This window comes from Thunnus thynnus, chromosome 14, assembly GCF_963924715.1.
Source record: "Thunnus thynnus chromosome 14, fThuThy2.1, whole genome shotgun sequence".
Lineage (NCBI taxonomy): Eukaryota > Metazoa > Chordata > Actinopteri > Scombriformes > Scombridae > Thunnus > Thunnus thynnus.
Window position 1 is genome coordinate 23,173,250 of NC_089530.1, and position 13,427 is coordinate 23,186,676.

Sequence of the window (13,427 nt, forward strand, 5' to 3'; positions counted from 1 at the left end):
TGTCTTTCTCTTTCTCTCTGTTACCCAGACAACCTGTTGATCGACTACCAGTTTACCTTTAGTTTGCTTCAGGAAGACGACCGCCATTACACCGCTATCAACTTCATGGCTACACCTGAACAGGTAACACACACACACATACACACATGGACACACAAGGCTGGGGAAGTGATATGTTGACTTGTTTAGTGTGCAAAAAGTATTTAAATAAAGAACTAAATAAATGTGACTCATGTTTCTTGTTTAGATTTAAGGTATTTTTGGCTTTTAGTAAATTGTAGAAAGTAAAAACTGAGAGACATAATCAAGCACAGATCCGTAGTGATAGTAGTAAAATAAGCTGTAGAACATTTATATGGAGTTCAACAGTGGTAGATGTCTGAATTCTTGGATTTTATCCGACCAACTGTTTCTCTATAGTGCCTAAAGGCGTTTTTGGAAACAAGTTGAATTCCTGGCAGCATTGCAGAAAAATTTAAAGACACTAAAAGACGCCAACAGATTCAGATTTGCCAAAGGTGACACAAGTTGGCTTAGGTTAAAATGTTTCTTGTGTTATACTTATGTAAATGTGGTGCATAAATGTACCCAAAAAAGGAGCAAAAGGTCCTGAAGGACCTGGAGTCAAATAAGTGAAACTACTGTCTGTACTCTGGAGAAGAACAACACGGACTGCAAAAAAAACCCCCAAAAAACACAGCTGTTTATATAAAAGCATCTTGTAATCTGATTGCAGCTCAGGCCCTTATCGTTATCTCTCCTGCAGCGCTCTACTTCATCTCCACAAGTTTCATCCCGCTGTCAACAAAACTTTATTTTGTCCTCTGCTCTGTAACCAAACCAGTAACCAAACCCTGCATGTTTTTCCTGTTTTGATTACAGGCCAACAAGAACCTGGACATGTCCATCAACGCCTCCAACAACTTCAACCTCAACATCACTTGGTCCTTAAGCTCAACAGGTAGACAACAAGTTCACATATATATACTTTCTTAAAAAAATCCCTTTTGTTTGATTATCTTTAAAAACATTTTGTCTTCTCCACCTATTTAAAGCCCTTGCAGGACTTGTTTTCTTGATTAAATGATTAATTTAGTCCAAAAAATGTCAGAAAAAGCTCAACGCAGTTTCCTGGATTCCAAGGTGATTACTTTAAGTTGTGTTTTTTGTCAGACCAGTGGTTGAAAACCCAAATATATTCAGTTTATTATCAATTAAGGCAAAGAAAAGCAACAAATCCTCAAAACTGAGAGACTGGAACTATGTAATGTTCAGCATTTTTGCTTTAAAAATGGCTGTCAACTAAATGAGATAATCGGTTATCAAAAATGTTGCAGATTATTGTCTATCAGCTAATCGATTAATTGACCAACCTGTCATTGAATTGCCCTAGCACACAGTGAACACACCATACAGACAGAACAAGCAGTCAAGTTACGTAGCGTAGATGTGCTGATCCATACAGCGAATTTCAAGGTGCTGCAGGTCTACATAGAAAGCAATAGATGTTTTTACACGTGTTGCTCTTAACTCTCCTGTTACTGTAGCTTTGTTGCACCTGAGTGTGTGGGATGAATGATACCTTTGTCATTCTTATTAGTACATGGAGTTTAGTATTGCTCCCCTCACTTTCAACCTGAGCAGAGGTCTAATCACTCTGCAAACACCTGTGGGTAGAGTTTAATTAGGAGAGCAGTCAAACAATATATGGTCAAATTTAACTTGCTGTATGTGAGACACATTAAACATTCTGTCTAGTGTAAGTTAATAAGGAGCATATAATGCAGCTAACACTGTTACAAGCAATCTTTAAGAAAAGAAAACCAGGACATTTCTCTGATATTTCTGTCTAATGAAAGAGGAAGTGAGTTGTGATATAAAACATAATTTGATTTGAATGTGATACAGTGGTTTATGCACAGAGAGTCTTCATGGTGGTTTTATTCCATCAGACACCCTTTACTGGTCACAACATTGCTGTATGTCAGCCAGCAGATATGTACGTCTTTTTGTTGTTAGCCATGTTTTCAAAGTCTTTTTGGAGGAATGTAATCTGTGGGTTGTATATGTCTCTGATGTTCTGGTACCGCTGGCAGGTGATTGTAAAGTGCAGCTCAGTTTCCACCTCCTGCTGTGTTTCCTCTCTGGGGAGTCAGGTCTGCCTGTGGCGGCCTCCGTCCACGGCGAGGTTTTGCTCTCTGAGTCTGTACGAGGTCAACGATTTCCTTAGTTTTGGATCGGTCACAGTGGTCAGGTAATCTGCCACTGATTGTTCTCTTTTTAAGGCCAAATAACATTCCAGTTTGCTCTGGTTTCCAGTTGATTCTTTCCAATATATCAAATACTTTTCTTTTTGTTTCCTTATAATTTGGTTTAGTCTAATGGGGTTTCTGTCTGGGGGCTCTGCTTGTACTTTCTTTTAGGTGAATATAAAATTTCAATGCTCTCTTTTGAATGATTATAATCATTGGGCGTCGTCCTGATTCTGCTCTGCATGCGTTATTTGGGGTTTTCCATTGGACACGGAGAATGGATTTGCAGAAGAGTCTCAATTTGGTGTTTGTGCCGTTTTGTAAAGTCTTGGTTGGTGAGTGGATCCCAGACCTCACAACCATAAATGGAATTATGTTTAGTCTCTCTTTAGAGCTCTGTCATTTAGCTGTCTGTCTGTATAGATATCCCACAGTCAGTATCTTTCACTGGTGGCCAAGTGTCCTCAATTAAAACGGTCGGATCCACTCATGCTCGCATCCCGGGGATTTCCCCTCTTGACAAAACACATCAGCAGCTATTTTGAAATTTGGCAGTAGGGCGTTTTATACGTTTCCCCTCCTGATTTCAATTAAGATAAAAGCATACTGCTTTCACACTCAGTGTCTTTGGGCCCGGAGCCTCTTCAGTTAGGGACTTTGAGCTGTGTGTGTATGTGTGTGTGTGTGTGTGCAGACTATTACAGAGTGTTTAATGGCCCTGATAAAGCAGGAGGTGGAAATATTTTATTCAGAACGTCTGAAAAACTCGGCCATTAACAGAGAACTGCTTATAATGCTCTGAAGGATACTGAAATCAGACCACTTCAGCGCTGAGAGAAATTTACAAGCTGGCTCTGAATTACTGCGAGGTGTCATGAAAATACTTTTTCATCTGAATGTTAATTTAGCTGCTTGAGATGAAAGACACGCCTTGACATTTTAAAAATCTGGACCGCTTTGCCTCAACCTGCTCACTTACTACTCTCTGTGTAAAAATACCTTTAAAAGGATGTGCACACTGCAAGCATTTGATGGGTCACTATGTTTGAATCTCATTGCACTGGTTTCATATGGCTGCAGTGTTTTAAACTGGGAAGGTATTTTTGCTGCTCTGGTGTTACCTGTTATATCGTGTCTGCACAGAAAGTGTAGTGTGAGCAGCATGTCAAGCAGAACAGTGTGTCTTGTGTGTCTGTATTGGAGGTGTCTACATGAAGCCTCATAAAGGTTGTGATCCTAGAAAGACGAGCATTTGCTTTATCGCCTAGTCGGCTAACATCTACAACATGCTTTATGACACCATGGTTGTTGACATTCCTGATCCTGGAAGTTTGTGTCTGGCCCGTCCTGCTCTCTCTATACAAAGCACTTTATAAAGTTTTTTATCTTTACTATTACTATTATTATTGGTATTATCCTAATCAAAGTGTTTCTAATGTTCCATATCTAATAGGCACATTTTTGGATTAACAAAAACCCAAGTACCACCCCTTAGTTGCACCTTTCTAGTTAATGGACCAAATATGGTGTCACCAATGTCCCTTCTTGGACAACGATTGGCCACATGAAGCCACATGACCATATATCCAACCCATCTTTGTAGATGCCCCATTGGCTGATATGTGTCTGGATGTATATGATTGATTGTCTTTTATATATTTTTTTTTACCTTTTTTCATACCAAACTTTCTTTATTTAAATGTTGTTTGTAAGGTGTTTTATGATGACCCTGATGAAGGCCACAAGCCAAAACGTGTCGGTCAACTAACCAAGTGTTGCTGGAGTTCTCATCCCTCCCCTCCTGCCAGATCACCTTAAACCTGATCAGGCTTCAGTGATCAATGTGTCTCTCAGTCAAGTCGAGACAGGACCTTGATCACCAAATCTGTGTCTCAAATCACACACTTCTGTTGGTACACTTTCATGTAATACACTATGTACTTACTGGCGTAGTGCGCGGATAGTGTTGTCTCAAATCAAACACAGCTGTTGTGCACTTACCGGAAATGACGATCCCAAATTAGCATTAGTTAGCGTTAGCATTCACATTACCAAATCATTACAGACTGCTAAATTAACCCAAAAAACATACTGATGGCTTATATCCGACAGCAGTATAGTGGTGCTTAGTGCTAAAAAACACATGTATAACTTACATTTGTATAATGTGGCGATGTTCACCGTAGTTACAACGCACTCTGAATAGAGGTCCCTCCCCTTCAGCTACATAGCTAAGATGGCGACCATTGAGGGCGAGAAGTGTCCGTAGTTCCACACTCAACTTTTTGACTGTTTTGAGTGCACCATACTTCTCAGTGTTAACGCGCTTATGCACTCAAAATGTTAAGTGTAACTACAGAAGTATGCGATTTGAGACACAGCATAAATCTGACATACTGCTGTGACCATCTCAAAAGACATTAATCACTCGCCTATGTAGGAAATGACTGGACTTCCTGTTGACTTGTTAATGCATTTGTCACCATTTTTAATTTAAAACAAGTAACACTGCAAGAGGCAAACTGTGTGTTGGTCTGCGGATATTCACACACGTTTGCTTTCCATAATATGTGAAACATATGTGGAAAAAAAATCAGTATTTTTAAACCACTGTTGTCTGTCTCTCACAGCCGGCACCATCTCAGGCGAAGAGATGCCGATCATAGCGAGAACCAACATCAAGGAGCACCGAGACAGTTTCTCCTGCGAAAAGTTCAACTTCAGACTTCATCACAACATCACCTTCTACGTCTACGTGTCCAACTTCAGCTGGCCAATCAAGATCCAGGTAAGAGGTCCAGGCGAAGGAAAGAACACCTGGAGTATGTTTGTGAGGATGGATAGATGATAAAGGCAGCAGAAAAAAACAACAACAACTTAACAATGACTGTTTCTGTCATTGATTAATCTGTTTTTTTTTTATATATTATAGATGAATCTATTCATAAAATGTTACACTGAAGCTTTTCTTTCTAACAGAACAAAAAAGGGAAAAAGATTCAATTTATAACAACAAACGACGCAAATATTCACATATGAGAGACTGGAACCAGGGAATGTTTGTCATTTTTTGCTTGATAAACGACTTCATTGATTCATTTTCTGTTGATTGACTAGATCAACTAATTGTTTCAGTGCTACTGGCAACAGATATGAAAACCCAGAGAGAATTACTCAGTCAGATAAGTAAACACAGTGAAACTATGAGTCAGTGCTGAATGAATTGTTTTGACAGAAGACAAGTTTCCAAAAAGACTTGGCTCTTACCAATGTCTCCTTGCTGTAATTATTAGTAGCAACAGAACTTCAAGTTCAAATTCTGGCTCATTCATCCGTATAAAAATATACTGTTGAATGAAATTGTTCCTCACTGAGGCCAAGGTGCAAAAAGTCAGAACATGGAATGTGGGCTATGTAAAAAATGTGAGTGCACATAATACAATAAATATGAATTAATCAAATAATACATAAACAAAAAACAAAAACAATGTGATTACGAAATGCAGTGATGATGTTCCCACAGAAAGAGAACTCTGCAGCTGATTTGTGATATGATGGTGATGTTATTGTAGCAGATGATGAATTCAGCTTGAAGGGTTTTAATCAGAGAAAAGTTGTTGGACTGATTCAGATCGAGAAGAATTTGATGCCTTTAAAGACTAAGAAGGTTCACTGTGTTGCAGTTTTTCCTCAATAACTTCTGCAAATTCACTTTTGCTCTTCGTATTGGGCAAATGCTCTTTATTTTAAAGGGCAAGTCAATTTTTTTTTTGTTTTTTTGAGGGTTTTATATCATTCTGTAGCTTCCCAGTAGTGTTCTATATGTATTAAGGTCCAAAAATTTTGGTTGAAGTATGTTTTAGCGTCAAAATGCCATTTTCCCAAGCCTCTCTAAAAACTTTTTCCCACGTGACCTGAAGTAGGTTTCCACATGATGACGTTGCTACATATAAACTGATATAAATCCCCTACTCAGCCAAGACAGTAGCCACAGGGATGGACTGAGCGTTCACTGTTGCTGCTGCTCTGTTAAACATGCTAACAGACACACACACACACTGTTGCTACAGCTCAAAGTTTAAAAAAATAAAGTCTGAGTTCTCTGAAGTAGCGGAGCATGTTTCCAGAGTGTTAAAGGCAACACCCGACATTTGGAACGTCACGGCTCCAAACAATAAAGATGGTGCCGACCATAAGCTGCAACTCTGGGCTTCAAACTGGCTCCAATGCAAACCAACAGGTGACGCTACGTCCATCTTTATATACAGGATGTAAATAACCCAATTTATGTTTTAGCTCTAAAGAAGAGATAGCCCTGTTGAACATCATTTCTGTCGCCTTTATTACATATTTTACCTGTTTCAGGTTTATAGTGCCTTATTCCCTGTTTTGATTAGAAGGGCTTTTATTTTGAAAGGCGGCACTCTGGTACTCGCCCAGCTCCTGCTGCACGCAACAGTAAAGATAAAAAGTAAGATGAAAGAACTAAGAGGGAAAAATGCAATGTTTTAGCAACCCCTGATGAGGCACAAGGTTGGTATTTGGTGTAATATTGTAATATTAACACGTGGTTCCTATCTTAAAGTAATTTACATAACATTTTATTACTGTTTGTTTAATTAATTGACTAAATGCGAGCTAGTGTTAAGCTACGGTAAGGTCGCAAATATATTTTTTGTTTTGTACGCAGCTCTCGTTGGTTTTGGGATTGTCATTAAACCTAAAATCATCAGTTCAAGTGTCAGACCATCTTTCGGTGGGTGTATGCTACACAGGATATGGGTCTGACATGTTGTTTAGAGCCATTATATTAAATTACCTAGCTGGGTTATTCAGTTTAAGTGTTTGGATGAATATGGTAAAGTACAGTTTGCATCATCGTCACCATCATCATCACCCTCACCAGCTGCGTCTCTGCAAAGCCTATATATCCCTGACAGGACATTGAGCATAAACTATTTGGAAAATTGTTCGGCAAATCTGCTATCACATTTAATGATCTGTTAGTTTTCCAATGTCTCTCCATCAATTATGCAGCTCTGGATTAAATCTCCAGGCGGCAGCCACACACACTAAATATTCACGCTCCGGCCTTATGATCCATTAAATTGAAGTAGACTTTTAGTGATGATATTTTAAGATGAGTGTCATGCAAGGTGCAGGGTGTGTGCTGATGGATGGAGTCCAGAAGTGACAGAATGGAAAAATTAGAGGAGAGTGAAGACAGGCGGGCTGCTTAACTAATATTGAGACTACCGTACGGTCAAACGTCCAGTGTTGAGAAAACGGAGACTGCCTAATTGACAGATTGAAGAAGAAGAACAGCAGGTCTGGAGAAGGATAAAGACAGTAAGCAGAGGACGGATGGACAGACTGATGGATGGAGGGATGGATGGGAGAGTGATAAATGGGACGGACTACAGTAGCCGCTCAGGGATTGTTTTACCTTGTTTTCAGTTACAAAGCATTCAGGTAGAAGTTAATGGAAAGACATAAAATGATCCCTCACATTTTATCTTTATATTTTTATCAACAAATTCCATGCGGAGACTTGAGGGTAATATGGATTGGTGTCGTCCAATGTGCACCGAAAAACTCGTGCCTTGAAGGGTGGGATTATTTAAGAATTTGTGATGGGTTCACTGATTGAGCTTTTTTGATTTTGCAAACTACTGCAGCATGTTGTCAGATGTACCTTTTTCCCAAGAGGTAATTAGAGGTAGTTTTTCAGAAAGCTCAATCGATTTTATGGAACCTTTAAAACCAACAATACTGATGAGTATTATCATCCTGGTAAACCTGATGCTGGCAACACATTTAACTCCATAAATCTACATAAAATAGTCATACTGCTGCACTGGATGACATGTTTCTTCATCATACTAAACATAGCTAGTGTTCATTCTGTCTCAACACGACTGCATTGTCAAACTTGGGAATGGAGAGTAGCTCCATGTTGGGCAGTTACAAAATATCCTTGGGGCTGCTGTTCCATATGTAATAAATTACATTCGATGTTCATTGTAATGAAGGAACATGTCACCCAGTGCAACAGTATAACCAATGGCCTCAGCTGCACCCACAAGGCAAAGTGTAGCATGAGTGTATTTCACCAAGAGATTTGAAAAATAAAACCACAAGGCCGGCAAAAACTACTTGTGAACTGTGTTTCAGTTAACCACAAAACAAAACCCTGGCTGTTAACCTAAAGTGAGAAAGAAACTGATGATCAAGAGGTGTTTTTTGGTCCATGAAACCATATTTCTCTTTTTTTTTTTTTTTTTTTTTTTACAAGGTCAAACTTTAAGCTGATTGAACTTAAAGGATATGGCTGGAGATTTGCTATATTTTTTCTTGCCGTCAACAAATCTCACATGCAGAGCCAAACCAACAGTTATCTGATTCTACTTACTAAGTATTAAGTATTGTGTGTGTATACAGAGCCTGATATATCTTATTCCTCCGTGCTGTAGACCTCTGTTGTTGGCTTGTTCTGCTACATATCACATCCTCTTGACTTTGTACCACATTGTAAATTTCTCAAAGAAGAAGTCAAGAGGTTGTGAGTTGTAAAAAGCAAGTGAAGCTCTGTAAACTGAACCCTGTTCCCACACACAGAACTACTCTACTGAGACTCAAAATGTGATCGCTGTTATTAGTCTTTGGAGCTATTTTAAGCAAACTAACGTGACCATACTCTTCATGATGAATGAACATGTCAACCAGTGCAGCCGTGTGTCTCATTGACGTGTTTTTAATAGTTTTTTTTGACAACAATGGAGGTTTATGGACCAGAGGAGTAAGATATATCAGGCTTTGAATACACACACAACACTTGTAAATGGGATCAGTTCATTGTCGGTTTGGCTCTGCACATGAGATTTGCTGACAATGAGAAAAATATAGGAAATCACCAGCCTTGTCCTTTAAATGCAGCTGATAGGTATAGCACTGAGTGATTGCAAGGTAATTGTATTTCAAGGTTTGGCATCTTTGTTCTCTTCACATAAAAACAAAGGTTCACATTGGTTCAAAGTGTTCTAGCTGCTGATCATGTTTGGAGGGTCTTATGTTTGGGGCCCAGTGCTGCTAAAGGACTAGCTTGTATGCAAACCTTCAAAAACTATCCAATCCAACCGAATTTGGTGAAATGTTGGCACTTTTATATCTTCTCCTGATCTCTACATTTGAAACTCGAGCTATGACGTGTTAAAGGTCACCACATGATGTAGATTAAAACCATCATTCAGTAACTTAATCTCAATCAGCTCGTATTATCAACGTTGGGTTTGGTGTGTATAAATGCTGGCGTTCGTTGCAGTGTGTCCTACACCTCGTTAAGGGTCATTTGTCCATCGATCGCTCACCTCATATGCATTTCCCATTGATGCTACATTATTAGAGCTCCATATATCTGCTGGTTGAAAGGTGATATGATAATTACCACGATGAGGCCTATCTCGCCGCCATGTCGGACGTGCCTGTGTGTAACACGAGAAGCAACTCGGCGTCCGGGTCCTGTGACCTTGGCGGTTTCCGACACCAGGACGGGGCGAGGATGAGAAATTGTCCTGAGAATTGGTAATGACCCGGGCTTGATATATTTGATCTAATAGACCTACACACACACATACAGGTGCACACAAAATAACAGCCACATACACACAAGAGCACACGTACAAACACGCTGAGAGACACAGAGAGAGGAAGAGACAGAGCACAGACGCTCAAGAGCAACAGATCTCGACAGCTACCGGCCAGATTGTCAGGAAACGTCCAATAGTCATCCAGTATTCCTCTGAGGATGATTTCTAATGATTTTGGTGACCCCTTGACCTTTCATTTAGTGTTACCATCAGGTCGAACTTTTGCCTCGACCAATAAACAAAGCATCTTACCTACCTCACCCACAAACAGAAAGCAAAAAATATAAATGAACAAACAAAATAAAAACAAACAGCCAGACAGAGGTCATTTGCCTATGAAATTCAAGGGCAATTTCATAGAAAATGTCCTTAAAATGACTCATAAATAAGTAAAAACCACAAAGTACACATACTGTAGAGTTAAAGTACGCAGTAAATGACAAAAGGTGACTTGTAAATCAATCATATCAGCAATCACAATACCAAACATTTACCTAATAATACATTTAGCCTTTAATCTTGCAGTATTTTGAATGTATATCAGAGATTATTGTGGGAGTAAATCTTGCTCACTCACAACATCTTGCCGTTCTGACCCTTTAGCTGTGTATGTGTGAAACTGTGGCAGCCTGTTTTAACACCAGACGTGATGCTATTGTTCATGGCTGTGAAACACAGACACACACACTGATACATGGACTCATGTCACATGGTCTGGATGTCAGGTCCTTCTTTAATGCCCAGGGACCCCCTGGGCTACCCGGACCTCTGCTGGACTGAAGTCTCTTGACTCTCTGACACATGTATCCCTCTCTCACTTCTTATTTTTCTTTGTCTCTTGATGTCTCTGTCATAGAGCGGACCTTTCTGACTAACATTTGCCCCGCACACAAAAGCATGTAGACCTTTTACTGAACAGCAAAGCAGACAAGATGTAAAGATGTTTATAACCTGGAGAGACAGCAACCATGCTGCCTGTGGATTGTGCTGCTGGTTGGCTAAAGTACAGACACACCGACACTATTTCTTTCTTTTTGACTTGGACTGTCCTCAGTAGAAATACTACAGCATTGATCGTTAGTTCAAACGCTTATAACGACCCGTGTGTCTGTTTTCCTGAGGAGCAACCTCTCCTCCACCGACAATTACTGTCCGCTGTTACTAGCAGAAGAGGAAAAGGAGGAAGTGGTGTGACGTTGGGAAACTTCTCAAAAGTTTTTGAGGAGGCCAGGGTGAATGTTTGGGTTATAAACCTTCAACACCAGAGACCACGCTTCTGTATCAGTCAACATCGGTTTCATTTAACCTTTACCTCAACCAAACTGAGACGAAAGTTAAATTAAAGGCAAATTAGAAAATGCTAACATGACTCATGTGGTTCGCTGTGGAAAGAACTGACAAAACAAGCTTTTTTTTGTCATTTATGTATGAAGACTCCTTGGACTGATTGTCAACGGCTGTGATGTTAAAGTGAAGACTTTGCAGCGCCAGTTTACTTCACAAAGCTTTATAGTGAGTTTCAGCTCATTGTTTAGCTGTCTGGCTGCAACTTTACTGTTCTGGTTCACTCTCAGCGCTCTCATAGTATCATTTTCAGCCGTAGCAGGCAGCTGTTTTCAGAGAATAAGCCCCAAAAAGCCCACTGTACACTACCCGCTCAGCACCAAACGGCAAACAGACACAGTTAGCTGTAGACTAGCTGGTGAACATAGTGGAGCATTTAGCAGCTGAAGAGCCAGATATTTCCCTCAGGAGTTGGTAGAGAGCAAAAACAGAGCTAAAAGAGAGTGAATATTGGACTTACATTCACCAGGTGGACAGAAACACGACTCCAAATGAATGATAATGTTGCTCCGTAACTGCTAAGAAGTTCAACATATTATGTTGTGTTCACTACTTGTTCCTGCTTCCCCAAGTGTCCAAAAAGTCAGTTAATGTAGGTTTAAGGTGAAGTGCCTCAACTGTCAGATGTCCAGAGTTGATTTTGACTTTGATCTTTTTGTAAGATACAAAAAAACTAAGAAATAAATGGCTCTCAAGGCAGACTGCAGTAGTTTCTAATGATGCATCATAGAAAAGAGGTCATCTTTGGTGCCATCAGGGCCAGAATTTGAACGTTTTTGTTGGTTTATCTCAACAGAGAAATAAGAAACACTGAAAGAAACATTCATACATAGTGTTTAACATTCTGTGTTGGTAGAAAAGGTGAAAATAGTCTCACGGACAGGTCAGAGAGTCCTCACCTTGCAAAAACGTTCACAGCTAGCAGGTCTAAAACTTAAATCGGTCCTTAGAAAAGGTGGAAACCCATGAAACACACACACATACATACAATATATCCACATCCACCCTCACTTGACCCGGTGAGTGTTTCCCCGGCGGCGTCCTGACGTCAGCCGGGAGTTGAGGGCTGGTTGTAAGGCAGAGGGAGGTGTTGGCATTGGTCGTTCTTCCGGAACAGATTTTGATTGGTTGTGTCACACTGACCTTGCACCTCCGTCCTCGCTCTCTCTCGAGTTCACCATCATGACATGACTTTTACCAGAATGTTCCAGGTTTAAATATTTGTAAAAGGGTTTGAGTTACAGCATCAGTCCAGACGTTATACAGGTTCCCATCAGTGGTTTATTACAAACACAGGAAATGATGGACTGTAAGACAAATATGATGTTTCAAACTCAATATTTTAACCAACTTTTGAAAGCTTTACAATTTGTATGTTTAATTTTATTATAACAAATGTTTTGCAAATGTCGAGCGTCTGATCTAAAGTCTATAAAATCAGTAGAAATCATGTGTGTAATGTGAACTGTAGGAATAAAAATATCCAAATAAGAACAGATATAAGATACACCACAGGAAAATATAGACCATCTCTGTAATTTGTTCATTTTGACACCATTTTCCCCATAAATCAGGACTGGCCTGCATTTGTTTCTAATCAAAAAATCATGTTTTATTGATTGAGCCCACAAACATTATAGGAACATGACCCAGTTTCTCTCTTCATCTTTCTGTTTTGATAGAGCTGAACCGTTAATTCAGTCAGAAGTTGTGTAACTTGAAACCGTAACCGTTTCTAATTTGAACATGTGTGTAATTTGACAGATAATGTTATCTGAAAGAGAAAGAACTGAAAATCAACCCGCAATGAACAGCTCTTTGTTTCCAGCCTTTATGTTTCGGAGAGACTAAATTCAAATAAAGAGCAGGAAACTAGACACATTTTCTGCTCCATTTTTTCAAAAACAACTGATTTCTCCTCCTGACCGTTTTCACTCCCTCTATTTACGTCTCCATGCATCACAGCCTATAGGCCAGCTGATTAAAAGCCTTCTGTCAGAGGTGAGCTGCCATTTTGTCGCAGACGAACCGAGGGCCTGTGTGATTGGTCGGGTTGATTTGATTTGCCGCTTGGTACTCAGTCACTTATTTATCGTCTGTGCCTGCCATCATTAAAGAGGATGCCTCTGCTAATCAGATATCTGACACACACACACACACACATACACAGGAGGATCAGGGTCTA

General features: G+C 39.7%; 1 protein-coding gene across 3 annotated transcripts in view; it reads left to right on the top strand.

The window, feature by feature from the left end:
- Nucleotides 1–13,427, top strand: part of atrnl1a (attractin-like 1a) — a 319,852-nt gene that overhangs the window by 159,514 nt on the left and 146,911 nt on the right. For all 3 annotated transcript variants that reach the window (XM_067610631.1, XM_067610633.1, XM_067610634.1), the window contains 3 exons: nucleotides 29–123; nucleotides 883–961; nucleotides 4,883–5,040. In XM_067610631.1, the coding sequence (XP_067466732.1) occupies nucleotides 29–123; nucleotides 883–961; nucleotides 4,883–5,040 (332 nt within the window). The remainder of the gene's footprint in view (nucleotides 1–28; nucleotides 124–882; nucleotides 962–4,882; nucleotides 5,041–13,427) is intronic.